Raw genomic sequence first — 21,513 nt, 5'->3', positions numbered from 1 at the left:
TCCCCCTCCCCTTTCCATCCTTCCCTCTGTTCCCTCCACCTTCCCTCTCACCACCCCCCATTACTTCATTTTTCTCTCCCTGCTTGCCTTGCTCGCTCTTTCTCTCTTTCTCCCCACCCTTTGTTATCCTTACTCCCCATATCGACTTTTCTGACCTCTTTGGGACTAGTGAACTCTATCCTTGGGAACAGTGAGCCCACTAGAGAATTGCCCCCAATAAACCTGCAAACACTCTAATTTGGCTTGGGTTGAATCCTTCGTGCTGGGCTTAGGTAAACTGCAGCTAGTTTTCACTGGTAGGTACTGGAACCCTGGGAGACAAACCTTGATGAACACTAGTGTTAGCCAGCACATCCTCTTCAGTGGGAAGATAAGCACACATTCACACACAGAACTAATGTGACATATATAGGGGTAGGGAAACCTATATATGAACATAGCCAGATTCCTTCAGTAAAATCCCAGGGCTTATTTTCTTGAAGGAAGTCATTGCTTTGGAAATGACTTCCTGTTCTCTCCCTGCCTGCAACAGGGGGTGGGTGGGTGGGGAATCTTTCTCAGTTCTTCTGTCTTGTCTTACATGATGGCTATTCCTTGTATTCAAACTGACTACATGTGGAATTAACTGAAACTGAAAGAGTTTAGGTACTGTGGGGGGGGGGATTACTCTTAATTATAGCTTTTGAAACGTGAAAACCCTTCTTTAATCTAGATTTTTTGAGTTGTTAAGATCCACCTTTTCTCTAGGCCAAAGCTTCGGGTGGCAGCTTACATATATAAAGAACACTGAAGATGGTAGCTCATTCTCTTTGTCTACTTACGTTACCTCGGGCTAGCAAGTTCTTTCTTGCCTTTTCTTCTTTCTCTCTTTTCTTTTCTTTTTCTGGCATTAAAAAGGCTACTTCTTTGAAACTCTGGTATATAGAGAAGACAGACAGACATCCAGCCACATAGACTTAAGCACATTGGATTCTTCAACTTTCCATTGGAAGACAGCCACTGTTAGTGAGACATTCTAGTAAATCCGCTTTTAACATGCATACAGAGATTCATTCTATCAGTTCTGTTCATTAACAGAATCTTTGGTAATATAGCCGTGTGTGCATGTGTGGTTTTTGTTTTGTTTTTCCACTTTTCCATTGAGGAAGATGTCCCAGCTAACAACTGTGCTCCACAGTGTTTGTCCTGTTTCCTGCTTTTCTCCCAGGCTTGTCTCAGACCTACCAGGTGAGAAGTAGCTGCAGTTTACCTGAACCCAGATGAAGTCACAAGGCTCAGGGAAATTGCAATGCCAGAGTAGATAGGTTGGGTAAAACCTAATCCTCCACAATGGGAAGGCCCAGAAGATATGGCCTTCACGAATCCTATAAGATGCAATCTGGTGAGAGGGGCACCAACCATTTGAAAAGTGTTGTTCTTGCCCTTTTCTGTGTGCCAGACCTTAGGGTTGTAGATGTTGCCGAATTAGATGAATTAAATTCAATGCTGCCACCTGGCCATAAGGTAACAAGGGCCAGGTGGCAGCATTGAATCACCAGAGACAAGGTGATCGTAGTTATTATAATAGACAGAGTAGACAAACAACGTTTATAATGACATAGCCTGTAATGATCAGCACAGGAGAGGAGAAATGTACAATGGCATAACTCGTTCGGACCTTTGGTAGTGCCTAATCAGACATGGTGTTTTAAGACCTGAAATAGATAAGAAGCTTACTGCATATCTGTTTTATCTCTATAAGCAGACAAATTCTCAAACAAATGAAATGAAAGAGAGGCTACATTGGATCCTGGCAAAAGGCAATCTTGGCCAGTGAATCAATTTCCAGACTTGAGTCGGTTTGCAGACCCAGAACCCCTTTAATGAAGGGGTGGCCAGGTTCCCCAGAGGAAGGATCTTGATAAGACACCTAAAATTTTGCTATTAGCCTCTTTCCAGTTCTTCTCCAGCGAGACTTACAGCCTTTTATAAGGGTAACTGTACACTGGGGAAAGGAAATAATCAGGCTTTCTGGGGTCTATCGGATACTGGTTCTGATCCCAGCAGATCCCAAAAAATACTGTGGCCCTCCAGTTAAAGTAGGGGCTTATGGAGGACAGGGGTTTAATTGAGGTTTGACTGATGCTCAACTCACAGTAGGTCCAATAGGTCCCTGACACATCCTGTGGTCATATCCCCTGTTCCAGAATGTATAATTGGGATAGATATACTTAGAAGTTGGCATTCAAACTCACAGACCATATGAAGTTCAAGAAGAAGAAAGACCAAAATGTGGATGCTTCAGTCTTCTTTGAAGGGGGAACAAAGTACTCACAAGAGGAAATACAGGGACAAAGAGTAGAGCAGGGACTGAAGGAAAGGTCATCCAGAGACTGTCCTACCAGGGGATCCATCCCATATTCAGCCACCAAACCAAGTCACTATTGTTGTTGCCAAGAAGTGCTTGCTGACAAGAGCCTGATATGGATGTCTCTGAGAGGCTCTGCTAAAGCCCTACTGATACATATGAGGATGTCTGCAGCTAACCATTGGACTGATCATGCAGACCCCATTGGAGGAGTTAGAGAAAAGACTGAAGGTGCTGAAGGGGTTTGCAACCCCATAGGAAGGACAACAATATTGACAAACCAGACCTCAGAGTTCTCAGGCACTAAACCACCAACCAAAGAGTACACAAGGAGGGACCCATGGTTCCAGCCACACATATGTAGCAGAGGATTGCATTGTCTGGCATCAATAGGAGGAGAAGCACATTTAGTGGGTGTATTTACATTCTGGACACAGCACATTCCTCACTTGGGTGTGTTACTCAGGCACATTTACCAAGTGACTAGGAAAGCCAACGGCCTTTTATGGGGCCTGGAACAGAAAGCTCTTCAACAGGTCCAGGCTGCCCTACTACTTGGACCATATGATCCAGCAAACCATATGATACTCGAGGTTTTTGTGGCAGATAGAGTTGCCGTTTGGAACCTCTGGCTGGCCTCTGTAGATGGATCACAGAAGATACCTTTGGTATTTTGGAGCAAAGCTATACCATCATCCGCAGACAACAGCTCTGGGCCTGCTGTTAGGTCTTAGTAAAAACTGAACATTTCGCAATGGGACACCAAGTTACCATGTGACCTGAACTGCCCATCATGAGCTGGGTGTTATCAGACTCTCCAAGTGAGAAAGTAGGACATGGACAGCAGCGGTCTGGTATCAAATAGAAGTGGTGTATATGTGATTGGGCCTGAGCAGTTCTTTAAGGCACAAGCAAATTACATGAAGAAGTTGCCCAAATGCCTATGGTTTCTACTCTTGTTACAATGCCATCTGCTGCTAAGCATGCACTTATAGCCTTATGGGGGTGTGCTCTATGATTGGCTGACTGAAGAAGACTAGGACCTGGTTTACTGCCGCCTCTGCATGTTATGCAGGCACCATCCGGAAGTGGACAACTGCAGAATTACAACCCCTTTCCGGGACAACCCTGAAAGATACAGGTGAAGGAAGATCTTCACAATGGGCAGAACTTCGGGCAGTACACCTGGTATTACAGTTTGTGCGAAAGAAGAAATGGCCAGATGTACATGATTGTTCACTGACACATGGGCTGTAGCCAATGGTTTGGCTGGATGGTCAGGGACTTGGAAAGATCACATTTGGAAAATTGGTGAGAAAGACATCTGGAGAAGTATGTGGATGGATCTCTCCAAATGGGCAAAGATATTTGTGTGCCATGTAAATGCTCACCAGAGGGTGATTTCAGCTGAGGAGGAATTCAATAATCAACTAGATAAGATGACATGTTCTGTGGACAGTCAGACTCTTTTACCTGCCAATCCTCTCATTGGTCAATGGGGACAGGAACCAAGTGGACATGGTGGCCAAGATGGAGGTTATGCTTGGACTCAACAACACGGACTTCCATTCACCAAGGCTGACCTGGCTACAGCTGCTGCTGAATGCCAGATCTGCCAACAGCAGAGACCAACACTGAGCCCCAGATATAACACCATTCCTCAAGGTGACCAGCCATCAACCTGGTGGCTGGTTGACTACACTGGACCACTTCCTCCATGGAAAGGACAATGTTTTCTTCTTACTGGAGTAGATACTTATTCTGGCTATGAATTTGTCTTTCCTGCACATAATGCTTCTGCCAAAACCAGCATCCATGGACTTATAGAATGGCTTATTTAGTGGCATGGTATTCCACACGGTATTGCTTTTGACCAAGGAAATCATTTCAAGGCACTGGTGTACTTATAAAGTAATTCTCGGAAAGTATTTGCTGTGTAAATGTCTGTCTAAGTGGCTACACTTGTGGTCCCTAGTCCATATTTAAATTGTTCAAAACGTAACCTGGGGCCTGAACCTAAAAGAGACTTAAGGGTGACAGCATAGGAGGAAAATAAAATCTACTCTCAGCCAGCTCTTATTTGAGTATTAGCCAGAGCTGAATGTATGCTGTCATTAAAGAGATTTCTCTTAATCTTTCAATAGTGTGTGCAGTGATTTAAAAGATCTTACCAAATGTTTTATAGTCATAGATTTCCTTCTCTATCAGTTCTTTCAGGACTTCAAAGACTACTGAGATATGCAAAGGCTTTAACAGACTGATCATACACTAAAGGTTTTACTCCTGTGTGAAGATCCTAGGAAACTTTACCACATTGACTGTGTTTATGGAATTTCTCTGCAGTTTGACTTTTTCTCCTATTTTGTAAGACTACTGCTACATGCAAAGGCTTTACTACATTGTTGACATTTATATATTGTCTCTCTGGATGTATTAGTTTATGTATTTGTAGATAATTGTGCTGTGAGAAGTGCTGGAGTCCATCTCTGGTGGGGTTCTGGAACCTGAGGATAGATGTATGGTCTTGGCAAAAGTGAAGACTCTTGACTGCCTGTTGGTTGACTTTCAACCAAGTGGCACTGAATAGCTCGACCCACTTTTCTTTATACAGTCACAAGCCTGTTCCCATGAGCAGTGATATCATTGGTTGTTCTGCTTAAATGAAATCATAACATCAGCATCATAAAAGCCCCATCACTGTAAAAGCCCCCAGTAGTTTTTCTTCCCCCTTCCCATCTCCTGCTAGGTGAATTAGTTCCTAACCTCATTTTGCACTACAAAGCACAATTAAAGCAAGCCAAAAATAAATATCCAGCCAGAAATATCCTGTGGACATGAGCACATACCCAGCTGGTAGCTGGTTATTGAGCTATGCAAGGTGAAACACATTAAACAGTTGTGAGTATAAGTCCATTCATCAAATAGCATCCCTTTGTCATAATACTTTCTTAATTGCACATAGAGATGTGCTCATTGTACCAAGCAATGTTTCCTAATAAGCACCTATCAATTTGATACCTTCTTTCTAAGAACCTTTTTTAAGTTTCTATTGATCAGCCACAGCTTCCCCATTTTAAGTCTCTGTGTATCAGGCATAGCTTCCTCAGAACACTTATGCAAGCAGGAACCACTGCTCTCTACAACTGCCGCAGGCTTACTCAGTGTGACTGTAGCTATTTTTCTAGGACATGATTACGTGCCCCCAAATACTCAGGATTAATGGTCGCATCTGGAGGACCAATAGAGGCAAAGAAAAGAGACGAAGCCTTTACTCCTTGAAAGAGTATTGAGAAAAACACAGAATCACTCATAGAATTTTCAGCCTACATGAACCCAGCCTCGCCCATGATTGAAAGGTGAAAACAAACATTTTTGAGTATTAATAACATAGCAAAAGCAAGGAGAGCTTGTAGCACACACGATCTAGATGATAAGCACAGAGGCTACTGAATTCACCCCAGGTCTTTGTTAAGTGGGAAGAGATTACCATGGACTTTGCCACAGGAGAATCCTATCAGTGAAACACTCATACTCTGGTCCCTGCATGGCCCCTGCCAGAAAAGGCTTTATCACACTGCTTATATTCATAGTGTTTCTCTCCAGGATGTGTTCTTTCATGTATTTGTAGAGAACTATGATATACAAATTTTGGGAACAAGCGAAAGAAACGTGTTTTAAGTACAGCCTTTTTGTTGCTGGACTCTATTTAATCATGGAATGAAACTATGTTAAAGTTCCTAGGTTCTAGGGGAGCTGGAGAATTACCAATAGCTGAACAGCTTCTGTCATTCATCTTTTCTTTCATAAAACATGACTATTCTCAATGGCAAAAGAACAAATGGATATGATTGGTTAGATGGTAACACCTATATTCTATATCCATTGACACTGTACAGTCACATAAAGAAAGCCCCTATCCCTAAATGCAGAGTGTTGGAAAAATGTATCTGTCACTTGTCACAGATGTTTGTGGTTTTCAAAATTAAAACCTTATTAACATGGGTTGCAGGTGAGCTCCTGAGTATATTCCACAGTCCTGATTGATCAGATTGATTACAATAAATTCTTGTCATCTGCATTGACTTGGTATTGGAGTTGTATTGGTTCTAAGTGGACTCATAAGACACAGGCTGTACCACATTGCTTACATGTGTAGAATCTCTCCAGTATGAATATTTTTATGATGATGAAGACTATATAAATGTGCAAAGTCTTCACCATATTAAATACATTCATGAGGTTTCTCTGCAGTATGAATTCTTTTATGCCTTTGAAGATGACTTTGACGTACAAAGGCTTTACCACATTGGTTACATTCATAGGGTTTCTCTCCAGTGTGTGTCCTTTTATGCATTTGGAGACTATTGTGATATGAGAAGGCTTTATCACATTGATTACATTTGTAGGGTTTCTCTCCAGTATGTATTCTTTTATGTATTCGGAGATGATTATGACATACAAAGGCTTTACCACACTGGTTACATTCATAGGGTTTCTCTCCAGTGTGTGTTTTTTTTTTTTTTTTTTTTGGTTCTTTTTTTTTCGGAGCTGGGGACCGAACCCAGGGCCTTGCGCTTCCTAGGTAAGCGCTCTACCACTGAGCTAAATCCCCAGCCCCTCAGTGTGTGTTTTTTTATGTATTCGGAGATGACTGTAATGTGCAAAGGTTTGACCACATTGATTACATTTATAGGGTTTCTCTCCAGTATGAATTTTTTCATTCCTTTGAGGGTGACTCTGATATGCAAAGGCTTTACGACATGGAGTATATTCAAAGGTTTTCTCTCCAGTATGACTTCTTTTATGCCTGCAAAGATAATTGGCACATGTGAAAGCTTTACTACATTCATTACACTGATGAATCTTTTTATCTGTATGAATTAATTTTACAATTTAGTTTAATGGTAAGGAGGAATCAGATCTTAATGTTTTATCACTTTGTTTACATTCATGGTTCCCCCCCTTTGGGTTGTTTTGTGTCTTTGAAGATACCTGTGATGGTAAAAGCATTTATTACATAGCTTACATTTATAGCATCCTTTTTCTATGAAGTCTATCACATATTTGAAAACAGGAAAAACTCAGAGCTTTACCACACTAATTGCATTCATATATTTTCCTTTAGTATGAACCATACTACATTTGGAAAGTGGACCAGTGCAAATAGAATAATTTCCAGATTCCTAGTACCCACAGGGATTTTCTGCAGTGTGAATTTATGGGTGAATTCCCAATGAAGTTGGAAAACTAACCAAATGTAAACTTGTATCATACTCAGAAAGTCTACTAAAAGTGGGGAGGCTACTATATATCTTCTAATTTTTCTGGGAGAGAAAGAGAGGTACTTTGTTTCTTTCAATATCCCTATACTCATATGGCTTGAATCCATTGTGACATAAGATATACCTGTTTAAAAAAAGAGTAACAAATAAAATAACAAATGGGAAAACATATTGCGTTCAGACTATGTTCCTCATAGACATGTGGTATAGGGATTAAGGTTTCTCGACATCAACATTCTTGATTCTCATAAACTGCCCCTCTCACTAAGCTTAGCAATGTTACTACAAGTATATGAGGAACCCTAGGTTTGACAATGGACTATTGGGAAAGTATAAGATTTGGAAATATATTTATCACCTACTCAGTGTAACCAACCTTTTGCGATCTGAGTGGTATGAGACTAAACAAATTGGCAGTTCTTCAGCATAGCTCTAATGGGACTATGATACAAAAGGTGATATCAGTTAAGATACTGTTTCTTTCTTAAAAGAATGCCTTGGAAACGAAAATCAGATACCTGATATTGAGGTACATGGTTTTGTGAGAACTTAATAATCACTGATATACTTAAAACAGTACTTTTTTACACTGTTGCTTTTCTTTTAAACTTCCACAACACATTAAAATTTCTTCAGAGGCATATTCATATCAACTTGCACATGAAAATTACCTTCCATGTCTTCTGGGACTTTGACAATGTTCTTCAATAGCATGATCTTCCAAATTGTAACCTAAAATATAGTACCAGAAAAATGCATGATATATTATTAGAAATTAGGCAAAATTTAAGTTACTATCTTCACTGAGCCTTAGAACAATGTCTAACTTACTCACTTTATTCTTCATTCTCAATTGATATTACAGAAAAACATCAATACCAAAGAAACAGTAGTGCCCTCATTTTAAAGAGTGAAAGAAAATTCACTGTCTTACCTATAGCAGTGAGGTTCCTGTAGGTCTCCAACATCACATCTTTGTAGAGACTCTTCTGAAAAGGATCCAGCAAAGCCCACTCTTCCTGAGTGAAGTTCACGTGCACATCCTCATAGGTCATTGCATTCTAAAATATCTCATCCAAGTGTACAAGAGAAAGCATGATACTGACAACACAATAAATGTATACTTCAATAACAATATAGTCAATTTACTTCTGATGTATCCCCCCCTTATTTCCTAAGCAGAAGTCTTATATAATTCCCAGGTCATTTTAGAAGAAAACTAAATGGGGTTGGGGATTTAGCTCAGTTGTAGAGCGCTTGCCTAGCAATCACAAGGCCCTGGGTTCGGTCCCCAGGTCCGAAAAAAAGAAGAAAAAAAAAAAAAGAAGAAGAAGAAAACTAAATGAGGTTCATCTCTGTCATTTCCTTGCTCTTTGAGTAGGATGTAGCCTTGCAAAAGAAATGCCAATTAATACATACACACACACACACACACACACATACACAGAGAGGGGGGGGGCAAGCAGATCAACAGTACTAGGTACACATTAGGGAAATTGTATGAACAAATACTAATTGCAAAAAATGATGGGTAATCTGGGTGTATTGGCTCATGACTTTAATTCCAACACTCAGGAGGCAGAAGCAGGTGTATCTCATTGATTTGGATGCCAGCATGGTCTGTGCAATGACTCAGCAGTCGTGGATTGGTGCACTGTGACCCATCCCACAATACCACCTGCCTCCTAAGAGGTCTTCTCTAACCTGAGACACACACATAGGAAATCCCCCAACCTCCACCTGCTGGAACCCTAGGAAGCCCACTAGTCATGGGCTATGCCCTGCCCTGTGGGAGCTCCATCCACCTTCTGGTCAGCACCTATACCTGAAGTGAGGATTGGTGCACTATACTGCACCCCACTGTATGGCTCTGCCTGCCTCCCAGAAGGCCTGCTCAGACCCTGGATACACAGCTCTACCTACCTCCCAGGAGGCCTGCTCCAACCCAGATAACCAGACCAGTCAACACCAGTGAAAACCAGATGGCTAAAAGCAAGCACAATTAATTAAGAGAAGCCAATGTAATATGGCACCATCAGAACCCAGCACTCTATTACAGTAAGCCCTGGATACCCTAACACACCTGAAGAGCAAGACTATAACTTTAAACCCCATCTCATAAAGATGATAGAGGCCTTTAAAGAAAATAAATAATTCCTTTAAAGTAATGCAGGAAAACATAATCAAACAGGTAGAAGCACTTAAAGAGGAAACAAATAAATACCATTATATACAAAAAATACAACCAAACAGGCAAAGGATATGAATAAAATGGTCTATGATCTAAAAATGAAAATGTAAGCAATAAACAAAATGCAAATAGAGGCAACCCTGGAGATGGAAAACCTAGGAAAGAATACAGGAACTACAGATGCAGCCATCACCAAAAGAATACAAGACATGGAAGAGAGAATCTCATGCATAGAAGATACCATAGAAGAAACTGATGCATCAGTTACAATAAATGCCAAATGTAAAAAATTCCTAACTCAAAACATCTAGGAAATTTGGGACACTATGAAAAGATCAAGCCTAAGAATAATAGGAATAGAAGAGGGCGAGGATTCCCAGTACAATGGGCCAGAAAACATCTTCAACAAGATCATAGAAGAAAACTTCCCTAACCTAAAGAGATGCCTGACTTAAAGAGAAGCTTACAGAACACCAAATAGATTAGACTAGAAAAGAAAATCCTTCCACCACATAATAATTAAAACACTTAATGTACAGAGCAAAGAATGAATATTAAAAGCTGCAAGGGACAAAGACCAAGTAACACACAAAGGCAGACCGATCATAATTATACATGACTTCTAAACAAAGACTCTAAAAGCCAGGAAATCCTGGAGAGATGTCTCGCAGACCCTAAGATACCACAGATGCAAGCCTACTATAACCATCAAAACTTTCAATCTCAATAGATGGAGAAACAAAGATATTCTCTGACAAAACCAAATTTAAGCAGTATCTTTCTACTAATCCAGCCCTACAGAGGATACAAGAAGGAGAACACCAACACAAGGAGGGTAACTATATCCAACAAAACACAAGAAATTAATCATCTCACAGCAAAACCAACACATACAAACTTACATACAAAACCAAAACATACAAACTTACATACCACCTCCAATATCAAAATAATAGGAACTAAGAAACATTGGTTATTAATGTGTCAATATCAATGTACACAATTCCTCAAAAAAAAGACACAGGCTAACAGACTGGATTCATAAACAGGATCCATCATTCTGTTGCATGCAAGAAACACACTTGAACAACAAGTTAGACACTACTTCAGTGTAAAGAGCTGGAGAAAGGTTCTTCCAAGCAAACAGACCCAGGAATCAAACTGGAATAGCTATTCTAATATCTAATAGACCTTCAACCAAAAGTTATCAAAAGAAATGGGGAAGGACACTTCATACTCATGAAAGGAAAAATCCACCAAGATGATATCTTAATTCTGAACATCCATGACACAAATGCAAGAACACCCATATTCGTAAAGAATTATTATTATTAAAGCTCAGAACACATAGTGAACCACACACAATAATAGTGGAGGACTTCAACACCCCATTTTCACCAATGAACAGGTCATCAAAACAGAAACTAAACAGAAAGAATTATGTTATGAACCACATCGATTTAACAAATATCAACAGAATCCTTCATCCCAAAACAAAAGAATATGCCTTATTCTCAGCATATCACAGAACCCTCTCCATATAGTGAAGCCTCAACAGATCCAAGAACATTGAAATAACCCCATGCATTCTATCAGATCACCATGGTTTAAGGCTGGACTTCAACAACAGAAACAACAGAAAGCCCACATAGCCATAGAAAATGAATAACTCTTTACTCAATGATTAATTAGTCAGGGAAGAAATAAAGAAATTAAAGACTTTCTAGAATACAATGAAAATGAAGGCAGAACATACTGAAACTTCTTGGACATGATGAAAGCAACACTAAGAGGAAAACTTCATACCACTAAGTCTCTTTATAAAGAAATTGAAGAGATCTCATACTAGAAATGTAACAGCACACCTGAACGAAAAGAAGCAAACAAACCCAAGAGGAGTACACAGCAGGAAATAATCAAACTCAGGCTGAAAACAATCAACTAGAATCAAAGAAAACAATACAAAGAATCAGCAACATGAAGAGCTGGTTCTTTGAGAAAAATCAATAAGGTAGACAAACCCTGACCTAAACTAACTAAAAGACATAGAGACAGTATTCAAATTAATGAAATCAGAACTAAAAAAGGAGGCATCACAGCAGAAACTGAAGAAATTAAAAAATTCATTAGGTCATACTTCAAAAGTCCGTATTGTACAAAACTGGAAAATGTAAATAAAATGGATGATTTTCTAGAGAGATACCATGTACCAAAGTTAAATCAAGATCAGGTAAACTATATAAACAGACCCATAACCCTTAAGGAAATGGAAATAGTCATTAAAACCCTCCCAACCAAAACCAGCCCAGAGCCAGATGATTTTAGTGTAGAATTCTAACAGACTTTGAAAGATGAGATAATACCAATACTCCTCCAGCTATTCCATAAATAGAAACAGAAATATTGCAAAATTCATTCTGTGAAGCCACAGTGATTCTAATGCCTAAACTGCACAAAGACTCAACAGAGAAAGAGAATTTCAGATCAACTTTGCTTATAAACATTGACAGAATAGTACTCAATAAAATTGTGGTAAGCCAAACCCAGGAACAGGTCGAAAAAATCATTCTCCATGCTCAAGTAGGCTTCATCCCAGGGATGCAGGGATGGTTCAGTATATGAAAAACCATCAACATAATCCACCACATAAACAAACTGAAAGGAGAAAAAAAATCACATGATCATTTCATTAGATGCTGAAAAAACTTTGATAAAATCTAATAATACCCCTTCGTGTTAAAAGTCTTAGAGAGATCAGGGTTGCAAGGCACATACCTAAACATAATAAAAGCAATAATATACAGAAAGCCAATATTCAATATGAAATTAAGTGAAAAGAAACTTGAAGCAATTCCACTAAAGTCAAGGAGAAAACAAGGCTGCCCATTCTCTCCCTTTCCATTCACTATCATACTTGACGTTCCAGTCAGAGGAATAAGACAACAAAGGAGATCAAGTGGATACAAATTGGAAAAGAATAAGTCATGGTTAATATGATGATATACATAAGTAACTCCCAAAATTCTACCAGGGAACCTTTACAGCAGATAAATACCTTTAGTAAAGTTACTGACTACAAAATAAAGTCAAAGAAATCAGCATTTTTATACAAATGATAAAAGAGCAGAGAAAGAAATTAGGGAAACAATGTCCTTCACTATGACCATAAATAATATAAAATATCTTGATGTAACTCTGTATGATAAGAACTTCAAGTCCCTGAAGAAGAAAAAAAAGTTGAAAAAGATAGCAGAAAATAGAAAGATCACCCATGCTCTTGGATTGGTAGAATTAACATTGTGAAAATGGCCATCTCACCAAAAGCAATCTACAGATTCAATGCAATCCCCATCAACATCCCAACAGAATATTTTACAGACCTTGAAAGAGCAATTCTCAACTTCATATGGAAAAATAAAAAACCCAAGATAACCAAGACAATCCTAAACAAAAAAGAGGGAATCATCATCCTTGACTTCAAGCTGTACTAAAGAGCAATAGTGGTAAAAACTGCATGATATTGGTACAGAAACAAACAGATTGATCAATGGAATCAAATTGAAGACCAAGAAATAAACCCATACACCTATGGACACTTCATTTTTGACAAAAAAGCCAAACCATATAATGGTAAAGGGAGAACATCTTCAACAAACGGTGCTGGTCTAACTGGATATCTGCAAGTAGAAGAATGCAAATAGATCCATAATTATCACCCTGCATAAAGCTCAAGTCCAGGTGGACCAAGGATCTCAACATAAAACTAGATACACTAAATCTCAGAGAAAGAAAAATGGGAAATAGCATTGAATGCCTTGGTACAGGAGACAAATTCTAAATGAGAACACCAGAGGCTCAGGATCTAAGATCACAGGACTTAATGAAACTGAAAGTTTCCGGAAGGCAAAAGACACTATCAGTAAGACAAAATGGCCTACAGATTTGGAAAAGATCTTCACTACCTGTACATTTGACAGAGGGTCAAAAATATAAAAAATATATCCAAAAGATAGAAAGACCTAAAACCATCAACAAACCAAATAACACAATTAAAAAATTGGGTACAGAGCTAAACAGAATTCTCAACAAAGGAATCTAAAATGGCCAAGAAGCACTTAAAGAAATGCTCAAGATCCACAGTCATCAGGGAAAGGCAAATCAAAACAACCCTTAGATTCCACCTCACACCCATCAGAATGGCTAAGATCAAAAACTCAAGCTACAGCACATGCTGGCAAGGATACAGAGCAAGGGGAACAATGCTCCATTACTTGTGGGATTGCAAATGTACAATCACTCTGGAAATCAATCTGGCAGTTTCCAAAATTGGAAATAGTTCTACCTGAAGACCCAGCTATACGACTCCCAAAAGATTCTGTACAATACCACAAGGACACTTGCTCAACTATGTTCATAGCAGTTTTATTTGTAATTGCCCTAACCAGGAAACAACCTAGATGCCTCTTTACCAAAGAATGGATACAGAAAATGTGGTTCATTTACACAATGGAATACCACTCATCTTTTAAAAAAAGAGGACATCATGAAATTTGAATGCAAATGGATGAAAGTAGAAAATATCATCGTGAATGAGTTAACCTAGATCCAACAGATGTACTCACTGATAAGTGGATATTAGCCATAAAGTACAGGATACCCAGGATATACCCTCTGACCCAAAGAAGTTAAAAAAGGAGGGTCAAAATGAGGATGCTTGAATCTCACTTAGAAGGGAGAACGAAGTCGTCATAGGAGGCAGAGGAAGAGAGGGAAGTGGGTGGAAGAAAGGAGGGGGAGGGGGAATGGGGGGCAGGATCAGGTGTGTTTATAGACGGAAAGAGACACAGAGGGCCAGGAGAATGAATAGAAATCTGCAGCTGCAGGGAGTGGGAGAGTTGGGGGAATCTTTATCAAGTCCCAGAGACCTGAGATTGGGGAGAATCCCAGGAGCCAATGAAGGTGGTTGAAATGCCTTAATAGTGGGGAAAAGGAATCTGAAGAGGCCACCTGAGGAATGCCTGAGGAATAAGGACACCAACCCACCTACAAAACATTTAACCCCGGGGCTGGGGATTTAGGTCAGTGGTAGAGCGCTTACCTAGGAAGCGCAAGGCCCTGGGTTCAGTCCCCAGCTCCGAAAAAAAAGAACCAAAAAACAAAACAAAAACAAAAAAAAGTTTAACCCCAAAATATGCCCTGTCTAAAAGAAATGCAGGGACAAAAAAGGAGCAGAGTCTGAAGGAATAACCCACCACTAACCAGCCTAAGTTGAAACCCATCCCATGGGCAAACACCGATCCCTGACCTTATTAATGATATTCTGCTAGGCTTGCAGCAGGAGCCTAAGATAACTGCTCTACTCAGCAGCTGACTGAAACAGATGCGGATAGCCACAGCTAAACATTGGGTGGAGGTAGAGGAGTCTTAGGAAAGAGTTGGGGGCTAGGATTGAAGGCTCAGGATGCAGATGGGAACCCCACAGGAGGACCAACAGAGTCACCTAACTTGGACCTCTGGGAACTCACAGAGACTGAGCCACCAACCACAGAACCCACACAGGCTGGAACAAGGCCCCTGGCACATATATAGCACAGGTGAAGCTCAGTCTCCATGTGGCACCACAACAACTGAAGCAGAGGCTCTCAGTTCTACAACAGGCTGCTTTGTGGGAGAGGATGTGCCTATTCTGGTGGAGCCTTGATGAGCCAGGGTAGGGAGATACTCAGGTAGGTCCCTACCCTCTCAGAGAAGGGAAGGAAGGGAAAAGACCTCACTTATACAAAGAATTATACATTCACTTTAGTTCTGTATCTTCTTGCAGAAACCTGAAGTACCCCAGGTTAAACTATAATATTAATAAGATCTTACTAAAAGGGAATGCATGTCTAAAGAGTTACAAATGGACAGATGAAGATATTAGCAATGTGAATGTTGACCGTGAATAGGCAACACAGGGCGGGAGAGATGGCTCAGCAGTGAAGAGCACTTGCTGGTCTTGCAGTTACTTACATGGGGCTCACAACTACCCATCATTCCAAGTTCAGGAGTTCTGAGGCTATCTTCTGTCAAGGCCCATGTGAGAGGAATAGCAAACAGCTTTAGAACTCACAGAGTATGGCCCATTGGTTAGCACAACCATGATGGGTGTGCCTTAGAGAGACACATGATGCATAGGATTGCATCTTAAGGATTTCATGCACTTATGAAGTTTCGTTCTGCTTGTTGTCTTTGTGGTCATCACGTCCCTCCTAATCTATGAGTTATATGACAACTCTAAGGGGGTTTCCATCCCCTCACTGGGCAGTGTCCTTGGCATTCGCATTAATAGTCATTGATCTTTTTCAAGTATTGCTATGAGAATGAATTAATGATTCAACTAACACCCTCAGAAAGAACTTAGGGGCGTAGATTGTTACTAATAATCACCGACTTTACAGTGAGTTTGCAAATGCAGACTGTAAGTAAAGTTAGGTTAAGATGTTTTTCAAGCCACTTTGATGTAGAAAATATTGAGGAACAATTTGTCAGAAAAGTACACTCTTGATAGTTGAGCCAGGGATTTTTTTGAAGTCAGGGAGCAAGAACAATGGCAGCCTGGCTAGTACTAGCAGATACAACTTTCTTGTAAAGTATACAAATTTAATACACAGATTTCACAATCCCTCCAGAAACAACTCAAAGGGACCCCTAAACTGTTATATTTCTGACCTCCCCCTCCCCCAGCTACTACTGATCTCTCTTCCAAACAGAGAGACCCCATGCTCTAGAGAATGATTAGAAAGGTAGGCTATGGCTCTGCAGCTCCCACTGCCCCCTTGTGGTTTCAGGCAAACCCATCCCCACTGAAGCATACATACAAAACAGTGTTGAAGAATAATTTAATGTCTGCTTCCAGCCACATGGATTATAGCACAAGATGGGGACGCTGTCCTATGCATCCCATCCCTACCTAGGAAAAGTCTGCATCTCACAAACTCCTTTTGTACTGAAAGTGAATTTCCCTGAATCATGCCAGGGTAGATGGTTGTAGTAGAAAGGTAAAAAGATTCTAATCAAGCACAGCTGAAGGATGATCCCATCACATCCTTTCTTCCACTTCCAAAACTATTCATAAAATTTGTCATAAAAAACCCCTGAATATGGAATGTAAGGTTCAGAATTTCTAGAAACCAAACTTTTAGTTTTCCAATCTGTCTTCCTACTGTACTCCTGTGTGTGCACACTGGAGAGTGATAAGCACCACAGCTTTCCACTACCAAGGAGGAGCTTTTTACAGGCCCTTCCTTCCCCCCACCTTGCCCTTCCCAGAACGGCTGAGCTACAGGAGATGTTGCTCTAATCAGAAACAAATATGAAAGCACTTGAGCAAAAGGAATGGAATTCTTAATGACCGGGAAACACTGGAGAGTAGAAACAAGAGATTAGAGCAGTGGTACATAAAGAAATGAAGTTTAAAAAGTAATACCAGGGGTCTGGAGAGATGGCTCAGTGGGTAAGAGCACTGACTGCTCTCCCAGAGGTCCTGAGTTCAAGTCCCAGCAACCACATGGTGGCTCACAACCATCTGTAATAAGATCTGATGCCCTCTTCTGGTGTATCTGAAGACAGCTACAGTGTACTCACATATATAAAATAAATAAATAAATCTTTAAAAAAAAAAGTAATAGCAACAATTGACTTTTTAGAAAGATAAGCAAAATTGAAAAACACATAAGTATACTGACTTTGAAATAGAGTATACCTCCCTGGTAGAGGGGATGGTATTAATAAGATAGTGTTCGACCTTGTCCCTGTATGCAATGTTAGCTTCTAAGATCTGTAATCTGACAAACACAGCTACAGTCAATGGTTTGTGTCTCACATTTCTGAGCTGACTTAACTACGTCAACAAAGATTGTATATCTCTTCATAGGACAGTCTCCTCATTGGTAAGTCAATAGTCACTGACTTACCTAATCTACCCAAATTATACAGCCCTCCCCAGTCTAGTCTGTTTTCCTTCACATACATGAATTAATACATGCTGGGAAATTACAAAATTACTCACCCTGCTTGAATCAGGTCTTTCTTCATAGCGGTGGCTCTGCAGATGACTCCCTTACATTTAGTCTGTGGTCTAGTTATTGCCTATCCTGTTTCACTGTGCAGGCTACACTGTAAACTGTTCCTCCTGTTCTAGTCTGAAGGCAGAAGCCATGCTTCACGTGCAAATCTTTTTTCTGTTACTGAAATGAACAGTTCACACACAAATGAGTAATTTTAAAACTCTGTTGTGATACAGTATTTAACTAAAGAATTTAAGATGTTTAATCAGGAAGAAAGCAAGGTCACTGCCCTGGGGAACAACAGACTGGGGTCAAGGTGCCTGGGTAAACAGCTTTTCTCAGAAACATTTTTATAAAAGGCCAAAGATGCAGCTCTCCTAGAATGAATATGCCTTCCCAGGGAGAAAGCACTGCACACACAAAAGACTACTTGAGAAAATCTCTTTAATGACAGCATACATTCAACTCTGGCTAATGCTCAAAGAAGAGCTGGCTGAGAATAGATTTTATTTTCCACCTATGCTGTCACCCTTAAGTCCCAGGTTAAGTTTTAAACAATTTAAATATGGACTGCAAGTATAGTGCAAGTCTAGACACTTAGACAGACATTTACACAGCAAAGATATTCCCAGAATTATTTCTCAAGTACACCAGTGCCTTGAAACATCAGTGACAGGTTCCTAAGTAGAAGGTCCCAGAGAATGAAAAAGACAGGAAAAGTAAAAGGTAGAAAGTATAAATGTTGGGGGTGAGAAAGCCTTGCAGAAGTTGTGTCTTATACTAAGTAAACATCTTAAGAATATTAGTTACAAGGAGAAAATGGAAAGAAATGGGAGGCTTATATGAAGTCATCAGAAACTATCATACAATGCGACAAACTCAGGAGGAGTCTAATAAAACATTACTGCACAAGGAGAATTCACAGTATCTCAAGAGCATTACTGACGAAGCCTACAATGGCTATGGGACTGATAACCACAGCCCCATGTGTGGAAAGAGTTGGGTTCTGAGGATCTGCAGCAATGTTTCCCCAAAGGCCCAGACCATTACCAGCTCTCCCAAGCATATTCCTGGCTTTATGGAAGGAGCTTTATTTTATTCTCAATACATGGGGGTTTTAGGGAAATCTCCCAAGGCCTAGGCCCCAGGCTGTTATTGACAAGCATGTTCCTGGGTTTGAGATGGGCCTATGTTATTCTCTATACATGAAGTCCTCATGGAAAGACTTGCCTGATCAGGCCAGCCCTCAACACAACAGTGTTTATCCTTCTCAAATGGTACTCTTTCCCACGTGGTAGAACTATGCTTTTCTCAAGAAGAAAACTGGGCCTTTAGGTACACCAGGCCTTAATGATGGTTGTTGGGACTCTGTAATGCCCCCATTGAGCAGTTTGTTAGAAACCTGTTCTTTGAAATGAGGATTTGTCTAGTGGCTGGCTGTAATTAAGGGGTGTCTCCTTTGTCGTGGTTTGGAGCCAATTTTCTGGACAATTCTGGTGAACAAACGTGTATCATAGCATCCTAATCTATAACAGACTGGTTAGCATACTATTTACCTGAGGAGTATTTTGGAGGCAGTCCTCCCTCTGCTAAATTCTACTTGGTGTCACTAGTTCCTAAGTATTGGTAAATCCATTATATTCTCAATTCTACTCTTCTACATCTCAGGTTAATATTGGAATATTGCCCAAGATATGAGATGCCGTTTACAACCTCTACAAAATTAACTCCAAATGGATCTTACACCTAAATGTTAAATGCTAAGGGCAGAACTTGTAGAAGACACTAGAGAAACTAGGGCTTTCCAAGTTTGGCATCCTGCCAATGACGTTTCTATACACAAGTCCCTGCTCCAAATGCTTTGCGCAGATGCACACACCCCACCCTCTCGTCGCGAAGTTCTTCAGAGGCCACTGCCTGGTCCAGCAGGTACAGGTGCGGCATCAAGCCCCAGGGAGGGCCCGCCATACCAGATCCCACTGCTCAGCAGCCTGCTCCTTCCCGTTGTGGGCAGTGACTCTGCGCTCACGATGTCGCGACCTCAGTGCTCTTCTGAATTCTCCTTACAGCACCCGGCAGCAGCACTCAAAGCACAACACAAGAACTACTCAAGCCTGCTCAGAGACAGAGAACCTGCAGCAAGGCATCCGGAAGAACCCTCCTCATCATCTGTCTGGCAGGTCGGCCTGGAGTCCCTGATTGGCTAGTGAGTCTTGAGTGATATAAGCACCTCCCTTTGGGTTACAGTGTGCGGAAGGGACACAGCATAGTGTTTCCCAGGCTTCCAGAGCCAGACTTTTTCCAGATCGGCCGAGGTTTGCATTGCACTTACTCTCATACCGCCCCTCCCCCCCGCCCCATAGCCTATCCATCTGTTTTCCCACCCAGACCCAGGGAAAACCCACCACTCCAGCTTCTGCTGCTCAGTTAGTTGCCTCAGACTAACTCACCAAGTCGGGACTTCGGAGCTTGTGTGAGCTTTCCTAATAGCACTTCCCCTTATTCCTCCTGGAATCAAGGTGGATAGCTTGCATAGCCCATTATTCAGTGGAGTTATTAATTTGTCTCACAAATGGAAAGATACCCAGAATCTTAACAAATAAAGAGGGATTTTAGGAAACAAGATTTTCGTTTTGTGGCTTCATGCTGATTTCAGGTAAACTGCAGCTACTTTTCACCTGGTAGGTATGAGACAAGCCTGGGAGTAAAGCAGGAAGCAGATGACAAACACTGTGGAGTATTATTTTTAGCCAACACATCTTTCTCAGTGGGAAGGTGGAAAAAAAACAACACCACACAGTTGTATTAGTAAAGTTTCTCAAAATGAACAGACCTGATGAATGAACAGAGTAAATCCATGTATGTAGAAAGTGAATTTATTAGAATGGTTCACAGGCTGTGGTCCAACTAGTCCAACAATGGCTGTCTGTTAATGGAAAGTTGAAGAATCCAGTTCATGTTACTGTATACTTCAACTGTTTTTCAGTATATACCAGAATTCTGAAGAGGCAGGGCAATCTTTGTACAAGTTCTTTACATACGTAGGTTGCCACCAGAAGCTGTGGCCTAGATTAAAGGTAGATGTTTAACCTCTCAAAAGACCCAGATTAAAGAAAGGCTTTCATATTTCAAAAGCTATAATTAAGGAAAATCCCCCACAGTACCCAACTCTGGGTTTTAGTTAATTCCAGATGTAGACAATTTGACTACCAAGAATAGTCATCACAACCGCCGAGACCAAAGAACTGAGAACGATTTTTTATTCCTGTGACAGGCAAGGAGAACATGGGAGTCATTTCCAAAGAAATTTTCTTCGACAAAGGAAACATTGGGATTCTGCTTAGGAAGTCTAGATAAATTCACATACAGTTTTGCCTACTCCTAAGCATGCTAAGTTAAAGCCTCTTCTAACTGTGGTCACATTGTAAAAGCAGAAATATTTACAGGCATTCTTAGCTCAAAGTTATGCAGAAACATATGTAAAGTATAAAGATGATGGACAGAAACACCTCTGGAATGTTTACTTTGTACTACAAGGTCTTAGCTGAAAATCAAGTAAATGACTCTGGTAAGGTAGATTTCTTAGGAGCCAATGCTACCTGTTAATCATGATGCATGATCTAACAGACAGATGTATCAATGCCATAA

At 40.5% G+C, this 21,513-nt stretch overlaps 1 protein-coding gene across 5 annotated transcripts; it reads right to left on the bottom strand.

Moving 5' to 3' along the window:
• Positions 1 to 119: 119 nt before the first annotated feature.
• On the bottom strand, positions 120 to 20,037 carry Znf729l-ps1 (zinc finger protein 729 like, pseudogene 1). Of its 5 annotated transcripts, XR_010055100.1 has the most exons (5): positions 19,836 to 20,037; positions 17,868 to 18,045; positions 8,564 to 8,730; positions 8,301 to 8,361; positions 120 to 7,154 (listed from the first exon to the last, which is right to left on the bottom strand). XR_010055100.1 is itself a non-coding variant. In XM_063268198.1 (4 exons), exons 2-4 carry the CDS (start codon positions 8,682 to 8,684, stop codon positions 6,950 to 6,952), a joined length of 387 nt encoding a protein of 128 aa, XP_063124268.1. In that variant the 5' UTR covers positions 8,685 to 8,730; positions 19,836 to 20,037; the 3' UTR covers positions 6,583 to 6,949. The 5 variants fall into 5 exon arrangements, 3 of the variants coding, with proteins under 3 accessions (XP_063124268.1, XP_063124269.1, XP_063124270.1); XR_010055099.1 differs by having other exon boundaries at positions 6,583 to 7,154; positions 17,868 to 20,037; XM_063268198.1 differs by lacking the exon at positions 17,868 to 18,045 and having other exon boundaries at positions 6,583 to 7,154.
• Between the last annotated feature and the right edge of the window lie 1,476 nt (positions 20,038 to 21,513).

This window comes from Rattus norvegicus, chromosome 9, assembly GCF_036323735.1.
Source record: "Rattus norvegicus strain BN/NHsdMcwi chromosome 9, GRCr8, whole genome shotgun sequence".
Lineage (NCBI taxonomy): Eukaryota > Metazoa > Chordata > Mammalia > Rodentia > Muridae > Rattus > Rattus norvegicus.
Note: the sequence above shows the minus strand (reverse complement) of the source record. Positions and strands in the feature narration are given on the sequence as shown.

Bases quoted from the DNA above. Each gene is read 5' to 3' on its own strand.
- Znf729l-ps1 (XM_063268198.1), bottom strand. From the start codon at position 8,684: ATGACCTATGAGGATGTGCACGTGAACTTCACTCAGGAAGAGTGGGCT. The intron at 8,362-8,563 runs GTAAGACAGTGA...ACTATATTTTAG, and splicing joins CAGGAACCTCACTGCTATAG to GTTACAATTTGGAAGATCAT. The intron at 7,155-8,300 runs GTAATTTTCATG...TTATCTTTGCAG, and splicing joins AGTCCCAGAAGACATGGAAG to GCATAAAAGAAGTCATACTG.